The sequence below is a fragment of the Ursus arctos genome, unplaced genomic scaffold (genome assembly GCF_023065955.2).
Source record: "Ursus arctos isolate Adak ecotype North America unplaced genomic scaffold, UrsArc2.0 scaffold_20, whole genome shotgun sequence".
NCBI classification, from domain to species: Eukaryota; Metazoa; Chordata; class Mammalia; order Carnivora; family Ursidae; genus Ursus; species Ursus arctos.
In genome coordinates this window covers 31613668-31627893 of record NW_026622875.1, presented here as the reverse complement: position 1 = coordinate 31627893, position 14226 = coordinate 31613668, and the positions used below count along the sequence as shown (strand labels likewise).

General features: G+C 51.9%; 1 protein-coding gene across 4 annotated transcripts in view; it reads left to right on the top strand.

Annotated features, from left to right (window-relative positions):
- The window catches only part of SH3BP5 (SH3 domain binding protein 5), a 68878-nt gene that overhangs the window by 21934 nt on the left and 32718 nt on the right, over positions 1–14226 (top strand). For all 4 annotated transcript variants that reach the window (XM_057315850.1, XM_057315848.1, XM_026496988.4 and 1 more), the window contains one exon: positions 3380–3508. Coding sequence is in view for 2 of the 4 variants with exons in the window: in XM_057315848.1 (XP_057171831.1) it covers positions 3380–3508 (129 nt within the window). In the remaining 2 variants the exon portion in view is untranslated. The remainder of the gene's footprint in view (positions 1–3379; positions 3509–14226) is intronic.

The window sequence follows — 14226 nt, the reverse complement described above, 5'->3', positions numbered from 1 at the left end:
CTATGGTGTAGTCCGTGTTCAGTGCTCACGTGATCGCCACTATGGAAGTGCTTCTCAGAGGAGCTTTCCAGTAAACTACCATTACTTTCCTTTTTGTGGTAGAACGCATTCTTGGGTCATTTCTGACGGGGCATGGGAGGTCAGTTGAGACTTATGTTGAAATAAATACATCAATCCACCATGTCTCCCCACGGTGCTTGGGATAAAGTTCCAATGCCTTAACTCCGCACACGTGCCCGTTCTCGTTCCAGCCCCCGCCTGCCCCCTGGCCTGTGGCTCTTTGCCCCTGCTGCTCCCTCTGCTGCTGATGCCCCTGCATCTCTGTCTGGTGACACCCCCACGTCCCCTTTCTTTGCGGCCTGGTTTGGATGACACTTCGGGTGGCCTTCCCAGTTGTGCTTCTGTTGCTGTGTGCATACTGAGGTCTTAGTATTTCTCACACATTATACTTATTTACTGCTTGAGTTTAAATCTTGGCTCTGCCATTTCCCAGCTCTGTGGCCTCAGGCAAGCTACCCTGTGCCTCAGTTTTCCTCTTTGTAAAATGCAAATAACAGCAATAGCACCTACCTGATAAGGTCGTTAGCGATTGCACAAATTGATGGAATAAAAGCATTTATAATAGCATCGGCCCCATAGTAAACTGCCATCTGCACTCTACATCCCTCTCCCTCACCAAGACAGACTTGGGTGGGTTCTATTCACCAGGGCCCAAAATAGCTCTTGGCAAATCAAAAGTCTCCAGGGGCTGGGCTGGGCACCTAAATGAGTGATGCAGGCCGGGCGTGATTCAGGCACGGGGGGTGTTGGGGACTGGAAGGGGCAATCTCTTTCTTTCTTTGCTTTTCTTTCTTTCTTTCTTTCTTTCTTTCTTTCTTTCTTTCTTTCTTTCTTTCTTTCTTTTTTTAAGATTTCATTTTGGGGAGGGAGGGGGAGAGAGAGAGAGGAAGATGGAGAGCACAAGCAGGGCAGAGGGAGTAGCAGACTCCCCACCAAGCAGGGAGCCTGATTCAGGACTTGATCCCAGGACCCTGAGATCATGACCTGAGCCGAAGACAGATGCTTAACTGACTGAGCCGCCCAGGCAATCTCTTTCTAAGGGGGCACCCTCTATTCCACTTCTAGGTGGGTGCCAGGTAGGAATGGGGACCCAGGGTTGCCAGATTATCAGATTGTTTTCCTTTATGAGAATGGTTGAGGGTCCACTTTTTTTTTTTTTTTAAATATGGGTTTTCCTGGCATTTAGTACACAGTGTACAGACCACAGGCGCTAAGCCTGCTGGCCCATAGGCTGCTGGTTTGGGGCCCAATTCTCATTTTACAAAAGAGGACCAGGGTGACGCCATGATCTGCCCTGGGTCACATGCCGACTGATTGGGCCCTCAGTTTTCTCACTTGTCTGGACGGCGGTAACACTGGCGCTGCCTCCCCCGGTGGGGACTTCGAGGATTCAGTCATGCGTGCGAGCGCATTTGCAAAGCGTCTGCCCACCCGGTGTAACGGGCTGCCCCTTCCACCATGTCAGCCTCGCCCGCCGCAGGGAGACCTCCTTGGTGTTTCTTAAAATAGGATCGTGGGTCTCTCTTTGTGCCAGGTGGTCGGGTGGGGCAGCGGGGGTGGATTATGTGCCTTTACCAAGCGTCTGCTGGGTGTCCAGGAACTAGTAGTAGTTTTACGTTTGCTTTCTCCTCTATTCCTTCTACCTTTCCTCCCTGTGAGGTGGAGTAGCTATTGGGGATAAAAATGATTAATAAGTTCGCTGAACAGGGCCTCACAGAGGTTTGGATGGGATTGGATCCATCATCATATATATATATATATATTTTATATATATATAAAATCCCGGACAACATGCTGCCTCCTACATATTGGAAGTTAAGTCTGGGAGAAGGCACTTGCTCTGGAGGACAAATCTAGTGGGTTCTTCGTCTTTAGAAGCTGTAGCAGGTGAGTGCAGGCCTGGCTAGGTAGAGCGGGAGGCAGGGAAGATGATGATGACGACGATACAGGACTGGGGAAAGGGCCAAGGCCAGTATCGGAAGTAGGATGGGGCTCAGGAGCTGAGAAAGTGCTGAACGAGGCGAAGGTGGTAGCCTCGTACGCTGGGGAGCTGGCATCATTTTCAAACCCATCCAGCAAGCCCTGGCGCCATATGATGGAGGGGAATGAACTAGAAGTGAGCAGACCTTCCTTCACCGCCATGAGTCATCCCGTTGGCCCAGGAGGCCCCTGTGATTAGGTGTTTAGAGATTTCGGAGCCTTACTTGTGAGGCAGGCCCTCTGCGGCCAGTGGAGCGCACACGTGTTCTACCAGCAGGATGGCTGCTTGGTCCTGGGGCAGCCCCATCGCTGGTGTTCATGTGTTGTTCCTTCTCTGAGTAGCCATTTCCCCTCTTAAATGCGAGCCTCTCCCCCCCCCCCCCCCGCGCCCTGTGGCTGTGTCACGCAAATGCTGAAGGGAAAAAGAGTAGAGGGGTGTAGGGTCTGTGATCAACCTTCCAATAGGTCTTCCTAGACATTGCACTAAAATCTTTCTTTTTAATTTTATTTCCTCCCCGTGAAGTCCGTGGATCTGGGTTTGTTGACTTTCACAGTGTGGTTAAGCCTAGAACAGCCCTCCTGCCTGTTCCTCCCTTCCAGACTCTTAATCGGGTTGCTCTGGCTGTCTCCAGCGTGGGTAGCCACCCTTATCTCTTGCCATTCTCCACATTCCAGACTTCTAGTTTCGTTCGGGTTTTTTCGGAAACCCCAAGCCTCTCTCTCCCCTTTCTGCTGAATGTGCTCCTCTGCGCAGGGCTAGGTATTTCCTCTCCCCCCACCACAAGTGACCATTCACGCTTCTGGCTTCTGTGTAGATGTTACCCCTCTGGCTGTTTTCCACAAGACTCCCCCGCCTTACCTGGCCTGGCGAGGTTCTCTGCCGCTGGGTTCCATGGCACCGGTACCATTCTCATCCCTCTGCCCCTCCCCAACTTGTGCACGCACACTCTCTCTCTGTGTCAAATAAATAAAAACATCTTAAAAAAACAACCTGAGTTGTCTACCTTCGTAGTCACTAGCCATACTTATTTTTAAAATCTAAATATAGTTAATTAAATAATTTAGAAACACATGTCCTCAGTCTCGTTAGCCAATTTTAAGTGCTCGATAGCCACATTTGGCCAGTGATTACCATACTGGACAGTACAAGTGATAGAACATTCCCAGTATTCCAGAACGTTTCAGACGGTGCTGCTTTAGATACTGTCTTGTAAAAGTATGAATTTCAGGGCCTGTAGGTTGTGTGCAGGCCCTCCTTGGTGCTTTTGGTTAGGGAAAGTGGATTTTCACGGATTCTTTCTCAAGCCTGAACTATTTCCTTGTTTTCTCCTTGGTGCAGGACGCCCGTCAGAAGTTCCGCTCTGTTCTGGTGGAAGCAACGGTGAAGCTGGACGAATTGGTGAAGAAAATTGGCAAAGCCGTGGAGGACTCGAAGCCCTACTGGGAGGCGCGGAGGGTGGCGAGGCAGGTAAGGGAGCCCCGCAGACCGGCTGCCCTGCCCCTGCCTGCTGCCCCAAACCTTCTGACTTGCGTGACTCCGCCGAAGGGTAGAAGCCCGAGTCCCCTGGGAGGCAGAACGACCGTGACTTTGTAAACAGCTGCATTTGAAGACAGCCTCTTATTTTTCCCTCCCCCCACAAGCTGCTCCATTCCAGCTCTCGAGGCTACTAACAGAGCGTGGGTGCTGGCGTTTGGATGGCCCTGTGAGTGGGTGCCGCCTGGACGCCGAGGTGGTGCCCAGATCCACTCCCCAGGCAGCTGGGCCGTCTTGTGCGGCGCGGGACCTGGTTCTGGCTTCACAGATGTGGTGTGGCCCCTCCCAGCCTCTGATCGCCAGGTCCCGGGGTGGGGGGAGGAAAAGAGCCCCCAACACTCAGCAGGCCCCCGGGGGGGAGAGGACTTTCACATACCGCCGCCCACTCTGGCTCCCCAGTCCCGTGTCTCTTCAGTGTGACTCGCCCCCCGAAGCAGGCCTAAGCAGTGAGTCCAGAGTGTGGGTCCTGTCCCTGGTGTGTGTTTATGTGATGGAAGCTGTGGTCTCTACTGGCCAGAAAGTGTGAGCAACAGGTATTTGAGCACCTACTGTGTGCACAGGCAGGTCGTTGGACGTGGAAGGGGAGATCGTGGGTGGGTGAACCCTTGGGAGATGAGTCCCCAGAAATGGAGGAACGTGTACAGCTCAGACCCATTTGAGGGTCAGGGGCCAAGAGTTGGGCATTCTTGCCCTTTGCCCTGCCTCCAGGCACCCCTCCAGTTTCTCTTCAGGGGATCCCCTTGATGCTTTGGTGGTTCGACCAAGAACCAAGCTATGTTTTTGGGTTTCACACTGTGAACCCTGAGCTGAGCTTTCTGTATGGAACCTGCCAGATAAGTCACCTTATTCCTAGACAGAATGGCTGCCTGAGCCCTGCCTCCCTCCGTGGCCAGCTGAACTGGGTTGTACAGCATCAAAGTGCCAATTACTCATTGGTCTGCGACAAGCTCTGAGCAGCCACCCCCGCTTTCTACCTTCCTCTGGGCCCCGCCCAGTCCTCTAGCTTTCCAGGGAGATGAAGCCCTTCTCAAAATGCGCTGGCCAGTCTCCAGAAGCTCCAGAACCCTGAGGTACTGTCTCTCAAAAGTGCTTGTGTCCCAGCAGTCTTTCAGGTGCACCCCAAGTTGGGGATGTGTTGTTGTCCACCACCCCCCACCCCCCCACCACTGCCAGGTAGCCCAGAGTAGTATTCTTGACATAAAATTGCAGCATGAAGGGTTCGGGTTAGGTTGGAGGGGAAATTTCTGATAACTTAATGTAAGCACAGATGAATACTGAGGAGGTTGTGAAATCTCTTTCTGAAAGTCTTCAGTGCTTGAATTTATTGCCCTCTGCCTCTCTTGGACCCACAAATATCTGTTAAAACCATCCACATGCCCGTGCCTCGGGACGATTAAGAGTAGTCTATTAAAACAGGCCCTTGGAGTTGTGGCAGACGTTTCGCCCCCTGGTCCTCAGAGCTTGGGTTTCGGCACAGAGATGGCTAAGGGGATGTTTGTGGTTTAGGGGCTGGGGGAGGTTGGTCCATCAGGTACTGGCCCCCGCTGGCGGGAGGCATCCACCTTGGCTGTACTCATGTCACATGTGCTCCTACCTCAGAGTCTTTGAACTTCCTGGTCCCTCTGCTTTTCATTGTCTCAGCTCTAGAATTTGCATGGTCCACTCCCTTGTCTTTGGGTTTCTGTTCCAATGTCACTGTATCAACAAGGCCTTCCTGGGCTACCATTGGTATAACTGCCACTCGCCATCTCCAGCACCCCCATCCCTCGTTCCTTGATTTGCCATTTCCCCGCGGCACTCTGTCCGGCTGAGTGGTTCTTGTTGACTTGTTTGTAGTAGTGCGGCTCCTCGAGGAATGCCTGAACAGGAGCGTGAACGATGAGTTGGCGGGTCACCAGCAGGGTCCATGCTCCTCCTGGCCCGCCCTTGGCATTCTGAGCGTTTCCTCTGTTGCCCCTTGACTACCAACTTATCTGCTCATGGCCACGTGAGCAGAGGGGTAGGAACACGGCTGGCAAATCCAGCTTTGTCTGGTTTGGGTTCATTTAAATCTCATATGCTGGGTAGGTCCCCAGTTGTCTGTGACACATCTGGGAAAGATTTCACACCACTCTCTTCTCTTCTGTACCCAAGTCCTCTTTGATGGGGAAAGAGGTGGGAAGGAGCTGGGTTGGCAGGGTCCCGCTGCTGGGCACCTGCGAACTACGGCATTGCTCCTTCCTCTCATGCCTTCTCTTGGCTGGTGAGGACAGTGATTGTGTCAGCTGTGGAGTTCTGTGGGTGAGCCCCTGAGTCATCAGGTCTCGAGATCATACCCAGACCCTGGGGGTGACTGACTCACTGTCAGCTAGCAGAGGCCAAGATGATTGTTAAGGGAACCCCTGCCTTCTTGCAGGTGGGGCAGGAAGAATAAGGGCAGGGATGGCCCCGAGTGACCCCTGCCCCTCAGCCCCAAGGGGCCTTGTTGGTCTGTAGCCAAGGAACTGGAAGGACGCTCAAAGGCTGAGGCCAGGCGCGGATGTCACATTTCATCTGCGCACATGGTGGGCTGCCTGGGCTCGGGCCAGGTGGTGAGTCTGTGCCCCCACATCCTCTGACCTTCCCGATGCTGAAGGGTGTGGGGCGCCCCTCCAGCGGCTGCCAAGTGGGGCTTCCTGTTTTCTTCCTCTTTCTTATCCCCACCCCCTTCCTTTCTGTATTTACGGACCCTCTGGCTGCGTACAGCAGGGACGGTGTCTGAGAGATGCCTTCAGAGCGTCTGCTTCAAGTTGTATCATGAGGCGCTGCGGTCCCGGAGCCTCCGCGTCCTCGCCTATGTGACGGGGATGGTTGCGGGAGCAGCCCTGGCTCTCTTGCGAGGTTGTCTGTAGGATTTCAGTGAGGTCACGTGTGTCTGTCTGCAGACTCCCGGCACGAGCTTAGGTTTCAGCTCCATGAAACAACTTGTTGTTGTAGAAAATTTGGAAAATAAACGAAATGAAGAAAATAAGTCCCCTTGTATTCCGTTAATATTTGATGTGTATCTATTATTATTTTTTGTATAAGAGATTATCCTGTAGTGGTGGCTTTATACTGACCGAATGCCCCTGTCCATCCATCCAGAGTCCCAATGGAGAGGAGACTTAAAGAGCTTGGTTTTCCAGAAAGAGTTTACAAAGGTTTATAATTGTTGGGCCTGTAGAACTTCTGTTTGCTTATCAAAAATTTGCATTAACTTTATTCCAGATGTCATGGCAGATCAGGACCGAGTCAGATTCAGTCCTGTGGTGGTGAAAATCCAGCCCAAATTCTGACAAGAGGAGGTAGAACCCAGCCCCCCATGCCCAGCTGGGGTGGGGGCAGGGAACTGGCTTTGATGGATTTGAGGGGTTTTGTCCTTGAGCTGGAGCTTGTTTGTAAGGCTGCTTTGACATATCTGTCAGCCCGTGTGGCCTTCAGTGTGTCTCGGGGGACATCCGCCTGGGGGGGGGGGGGCGGAGCCATGTGACTCAGTAAAGCCTGAACAGCTGCTTTGCTCCCTGGGCTCTAACCCGTCTAGCAGTGACCCTGGGCTTGCATTTTTAGCCCGCCACTCCCCATGCTTATTTTTTAAAGAGGTGTGGAAAGTAAAACATACATTTTACCATTTGAGCCATTTGGAAGCATGTAATCCAGCAGGATTAAGTACACATATATTGTGGGCCCCCCACCATCCATCTCCAGAACTTTTCATCTTCCCAAACTGCAGCTCCGTCCTTACTAGACATCAGCACCCCATTCCTTCCAGCCCCCTGCCCGTGATGGTTCTACTTTATGTCCCTATGAATAAGTACCCGATATAAATGGAATCATGCAGTATTTGTCCTTCTGTGTTCGGCTTATTTCTCTTTGCCTGACTTCTTCAGGGTTCGTCCGTGTTGTAGCATGTGTTAACATTCCATTCCTTTTTAAGACTGAGTAATATTCTGCTGTATGGATACACTGCGTTTTGTTCATTCATCCATCAATGAACATTGGGCAACTCTTTGTTTTTACGTGGTTGCAATGCGTCAGAAGACTTTGCAAACCTGAAGAGCAACAGAAATGCAAAATTGTGAGGGTTATTCAGTGCTGGACGTCGCCCGTCGTGTGTTTGCGGGGCCATGTAAGTCCGTGGCCCACACCTGTAAGCTCCTTTGAGGAAGGAGGCCAGTGGGAAGACATTTGGAGCTCGTGGACTAGCTTAGCTGTAGGACACCTGGCAAAGCCTGGCCTCTGAGCCAGACCTATTGGCTTTGAACCCCAACTTACCATTTAATAGCCGTGGGACTTTGGTGGGTTGCTGAGTCTCTGTGCCTCAGTTTCTTCATCTGTAAGATGGAGCCGTGTACGTTAGCTTTTGCTGGGGACACAAACCACCCCAAACTTAGTGGTCTGAAACACTTACCTAGCTCATGATTTTGTTGGGCAGTTTTTCTGATCTCAGGCGTGGCTGACGTCATGCATATGTAATCAGCTGGTGGGTTGTCTGGGGGCTTGCTGATCTGGGCTGGCTTCATCTGTCAGGCACTTGGCTGGCGGTCAGCGAAGGCGTCCCGGGTGACTGGACCAGCTAGGGCTTCTTCACACGGTGTGGGATTTCAGGAACGAAAAGGACAAGCCCTTTTCAAGCCTCTGCCTGCATCACATTGACTAACGTATTGTTGGGTAGAGTACGTCAGTCCAAACTGAAGAGGTGGGGGGGAAAGAAACTCTACCGCAAAGCACCCGCAAAGTATTCTAGTCATTTTCGCAGCTTAACCACGGAGATGAAACCAGTACATGTAAAGCATCTGGATCAAAGAAAAAGAATCTACGTTATTATTCCAGATGTAGCTTGCTCTCAAATATTGTGTCTCTATGGTGAATCTGGGGCCTTAAAAACAAAAGACCACCATGCTAGAAACCGCGGGATGGCAGAAGCAGTCCTGTGCTGGCCGAGAGGAGATATGTAAAATGTCAAGAATTTGAGGACAGGAGGGTGACCCGGGCACCTGAGTAACTACCGAGTCGAGTCGCTTGTGGGGGTAAAGTGTGCCAGAGGATCAAAAATGATGGGGAGGGGTGTATCTGATTGACTTTTTCACTGAGGGCACGCGCTCTAAGCCCTAACAGACAATGTGGGGAGGGCCTTGAATGATGGAGAGTCCTGTTTCCCATGAAATGAAGCAGGTCAAGTGCATCAGATAATCCCTTGAATTCTTCTGTTAATCACAGAGGAGCAGAGAGGGTTGTAGTCTTTCTTTGTTGGGAAATTCTGGATGTTGGGTTTTGTTTTGTTTTGTTTTGCGGAAGACCCTCCGTAAGTGGAGAAGGAGAGGGCTAGTGTCCACAAAGTTGGGACTTAAACTCAAGTATATGTCAGGGATGGGTTATTACTCTCTTGTTGAGTATTTTTTTTCCTTCGAATTTATCATTGTCTTTGACTCAACAGATATTTACTGGGTTCCTACCGATTGTCAGGACCTGGTTTTAGGGACAGAACAGAACAAAGGGGGGCGCCTGGGTGGCTCAGTCTTTAAGCGTCTGCCTTCGGCTTAGGTCATGATCCCAGGGTCCTGGGATGAAGTCCTGCATCCGGCTCCCTGCTCAGTGGGAAGCCTGCTTCTCCCTCTCCTACTCCCCCTGCTTGTGTTCCCTCTCTCGCTGCCTCTCTCAAATAAATAAATAAAAATCTTAAAAAAAAAAAAAAGAACAGAACAGAACAAAGGGCCTAACTGTGGAGCTGGCATTCCACTCTCAGTCTCATAAAGTATATGGGGTGGGGTGTGGTGTTTTGGGCAAAAGTAGAATCTTTGTTGCTGATCTGACTTAAAGTGTGAGTTCCATCCCCCGCCCTTTTGAGAACTAGAGCGAAACTCTGGATAACAGTGGGCTAGTGGATGGGCGAATAAAAGAGTGTTTTCTCAGCATCCGCCTGTGTCTGTGCTGGCCATTGTGGAGCATGAAATGTGGTCAGTCTCCTCCAGGAGCCCCGTCGGCACATACGAGCGAGGTGATTCTAAGGCATAGGTAAACGGTCCGTTGTCATCATTCATGACAGTTATGTTCGCCACAGGCACTACCAATGCTGAATTAGACATCCGCCTGAGGCATTGCTCCTGGGGGAAGTAGAGGGTCAGGGTCCTGAGAGCCTCTGGTCACATTTTCATCAACTGATCCATATCTAACCTTCTTTCATGTATGTTTGTCTTTAAAGACACCTTATTTAGGGGCACCTTATTTAGGTGGCTCAGTCGGTTAAGTGACAGATTCTTGATTTCGGCTCAGGTTGTGATCTCAGGGTCGTGAGATCGAGCCCTGGGTCAAGCTCCATTCCCAGCGTGGAGCCTGCTTGAGATTCTCTCTCCCTGTCCCTGCTGTGTGCATGCTTTCTCTCTCTCAAATAAATAAATAAATCTTAAAAAAATACAAGGACGCCTAATTTAATATTTATTTCTTACAAGTAACTAATTATATACAGTACTTCCTTATAATGAAACACTCACTAGCCCAGGAGGTCCGAGCATTTTCCTGACCCTGAGGGACGTGATCGTAAATTTACTTGGCTCTCAGCATCACACAGTGCTGCCCACTGTGCTGTTTTAATTGGTCATGATCTCCCGTGCTTTGATACCAAACGGAGTCCCCAGATTAGCCACTTTTCTGTAGCTTCCTCACGCACGAGGGACTTGACTTCAGCACTTACTGGAGCGGCCACTTGTAGGGATCTGCAGATTTCCTCTTCCTTTTTCTGGAGGTACCGCGTTGTTGATTTGTTAACATTACACTCAGGGCCAACGGCGCCGTGACTCACGCCTGAGTGAAGCTTATGTGAAACACATATTTTCCAGAAGGCACATACATCGTAGCCTTCTTGCACTTACGAACACTAGCCAGCACTTCAGCACTAGGCTTGGGGGCCAATTTAAACAGCTGAATCCGACAAAACACAAAAATGTGAGAAGTATGGCACGAAGTAGACCGGGGCGGACAGTTGTTTACAGCGTGAGAGCTGCAGCAAGAAGGCAGAGTGTCGCCTCGTTAGGGGGCAGCTGGGAACGCGCATGCGGAGGGACTGAACTGTTCGGCTACTCTGTGTGTGTCCAGACCCTGCAAGTGCTGTAAATATTGATTTGGGGGTTATAAATCAGTTTTAGCGAGTAGGCAGATTTGCAAATACGGAATCCGTGAATAATGGGACCATTTGTACTCACCCATGGGGGAGGCTCATTTGTTAGAGAACTGAACCACACGGCCCAGGTGTAGACCTCGTGTGGAAGAAGCCAGTGGGGTGAGGTCACTCTAGGGGGTGGGAGTGTGGGGAAGTCTGGGCAGAAAGGCACACCGGAGCCCCCGTGTGCGAGAGAGAGTCAGGGTAGAAAAGACGAAAGAGCTGAGATCTGAGGGAGAAGCCGTGTGGACATAACCTGGGGTAAGTGTGTCGGCTCGAGGGCTGTGCAAAGGGAGCCTTATGGGAGCTGGAGGCCCGAGTGGGGAAGGAATGGTGGCCTGCTGAGGGAGTACCCAACAGCCTCGGCCTGGCTTCCAGACTGGGCCGAGCAGCTGCAGCAGCCACCGTGGGTTCTTACGTGTGGGGAGTTACACTGTTTGAGATGGCAACTAGACATGGACGCGAAATATCATGTCTTACATTAATGGCGGCACCATTTTTTGAGATCTAGCTGTGTTAGGGCACCATGTGTACTGCCCTGTGGGGGGGGGGGCGTGTCATTTATCTTTCCTGTGTGTCCGCGTAGTACAGATGAGGAAGCTGGTCTGGGAGGCCAAAGCCCATTACTTGGGCCTTTGCATAAACCCTCTGGTGTCGTGGCTTAATCTGAGAGTGTGTGAAGGGAAGCTTTAACAGTCTTAGTGGTTAACCAGCGGTCAAGAATGAGTCACAGGGAACTCCGGGGTTTTGACCTGAAGAGCCTGAATGCCAGGAGGAAGTGGACAGTGGGGACCCAGCTTTGGGAGAAGGCGGTGAGCTCACCCCCCTGAATGTTAAAGCTGTGATGGTGAGGGCTGCAGTGGGAATGTCACCGGCCAGGACGCAGGGCCGGTTGGAGGTGGGGAGCTGGGAGTCAACATGGAGGTGACAGTTTGCTGGGAGTGTGTGTGTGGCGAGAACGGAGTCAGAGACTCAGGATGGAGGGAAGGAGGGAGAGGAGAGGAATTTGAGCAGTCTTTGTGTACCAGGCACTTTTCTAAATGCTTCACATGCAGGAGGGAGGTACTTTTTTAAAGTTCTGCAGGGCTGGAGAGTGACGTTTGGAGAGGTTGAGTTATTCAGGGGGCTCCACGTCCTTACGTACCGAGGATCTACTAGGTCCCTGGCCTGTAGAGTCGTAGGTCCCTCATGTACATTCTCTTGTGTCCGCTCAGCAAACTTGAAGGTGGCATTACTGTCGTGGTCAGACGGAGGGGTACTGAGTGAGGCTCGGGGAGGCGAAGCGGCACCCCAGAGCACCCACCTCGTGAGGAGCGGAGCCGAGCAGAGATTTGAACCCCCGTCTACCTGGTTCTGGCTGCCGCCCGGTGCTTACCCCTTCCGAGGCGTTGCCTGACTATCGGAAAGCCTGAACTGCACACGGACACATCGTAGGGGCAGGTTGGAGCAGTAACGGATGTGGAGGGTTCAAAGGAAGATGAGCTCATCTGTGCCGTTGTTTCCCTGCCTCTTCTGCCCTGGGGTAACAGTGAGGCTCTTGTTGCAAGCATTCTGGGGCCCTTTGAAACTCCTTCCCCTCGTGGCACACCCTCCTGGCTCTCCTGGGACTCGAGCGCAACTTCATCGTGCCTCCCTTCTTCCCGGTCACTTTCATTTCCAATGGGCCCCCGGCCTCCCTGGGTGGCAGCTCTCACTTGGGACTCGGGTGAGGAGGTCTGGGTCAGTGACGTCCTTCCCCACGGCCCTGATCGTGTTCCCACTGGGTGGCCCCAGGCCGGTTCCTGGGAACCGCGTCATCCCCACGGCCCATGGTAAGGGCAGGCGGTGAGTGATGGGGCACCTGTCCCAGAGCAGAGGCCCTGCTGATTTACAGCAAGAGAGGGGACCAGGCTGTTAACTCTTCCTCGCCTGTAAGACTGTATCCTGCCTTGCGGTCTTGCTTGGAGGTCCTGGCAAAGAAGCAGCTGCATTTTGGAAGCCTAGCTGCTTGACCAAGATGGGCTCAGTGGAGGGGGGAGGGTCTGTGGCAGCTTCTGACCCAGGTCAAAGGCTCCTGCCCCAGGGGAGGTCTTGAGGCTGAAGTTGGCAGGGCTGGCCTTGCTGGAGTCTCCGCACCCCTGCTTGGCTGGCTCCGCAATAGGCACCCTCCGCTGGGGCTGGAGCACGAGTGTTGCTGATCTTGAGGTTTTCTCTTCGGGGGTGCAGTGGGCCACTTGCTTTGACCCTTCCTGCCTGGCCAGCAGTGGAGACTGGTTGCAACAGGGTGTCAGCCAAGCAGTGTGAAGCTGGAGGTATTACCCCCCATTAACTTGTAAGTGGGGGTTTTGTCAGGGGTGGTTCCCTGTCCCTTGTCCCCTTTGCCTTTCAGTGGGGCATGGCTGATGCCCGGAAAGTGCCGCCTGGGGGGCAGCGTGCTGCCTGAAGCCCACGGAGGCGGTTTGTCACGGCAGTTTAGCGGTTAGTGGGGCATGTGGAGTTTTGTACTGTGTCTGAAACCATGAGGCTCCTCGGATGTGTCTCTTTTCTCTCCTTCCGTCTTCTTTATAAAATGATTGTGTTATTAAGGATCGTCCCCTCCTTCCCCCTCTGGAAACCACCCATGTTTCCTGGAAGGAGTGGCAGGGTGACCGATTTCTCAGCTGAAGAAAATCCAAGTGTGGGATGTATTTTTGCCATGAGTGTTGTCAACACGGGTTGGCCTTTTCATGCTGTCGGTAGCCAGGTTTGGTCCCAGACAGGTGGTGGTATTTCTCTTGAGCACTTTTGGCTTACCTTTCTGTTCCCTTTCCTCACCTTGGGGATCCACCCTCTGCCCACCCTGCTTTCCTTCTTTTCTCTTCCGTTTCCCCCTTCCCTGCCGTCCCAGGGTGACTTCATATTCTCCCCCTTTCCTTCTGCGCACATCTACCCTGAAGAATCGGATGGCCTTATTCACACTAAGCAGTAGATGTGTGATAAGGCTTAGATATTTACGGACTCTGGACCTTTGAGCAGTTCTGCTTTAGAAACCTTCCCCTGTCTTGGGATACTCTGCTTCCCATAATGGAATGTGGATTCCCAGCTCCGTGTTTGTGGCCCAGCAGTAGCTGCTCAAAGGTGTGTGAAGGAACCACACCCATTCTCCAGAGGGAAGTACAGGGAAGTTCAGGCGGTAGCCAGGTGTTCCTGTCTGTGTGGTGGGATGTCCTGTGGGGTGTAAAGCAGAAGCAGGGACAGCAGATGGAATACAGGATGTTCAGTGAAATTTGAATTTCCGATCTTTTCTTTTTTTTTTTTAAGATCTCTCGTGATATTTGGGACTTACGTAAAACAAAAACAATTGCCGTGCACCTGAAATTCAAATTTAACTGGGAGTCCTATATTTTTATTTGTCAAATCTAGCAGCCCTACAAAGGAGGGGAGCTGTGTTGAGTCATCAGCCAGATGGACAACGTTGTTTTGGAGTCAGCCACCCCCTCTCAGGTTCCCGAATCCATAGCATGTGCTGTTGTGGAGGGAAGGA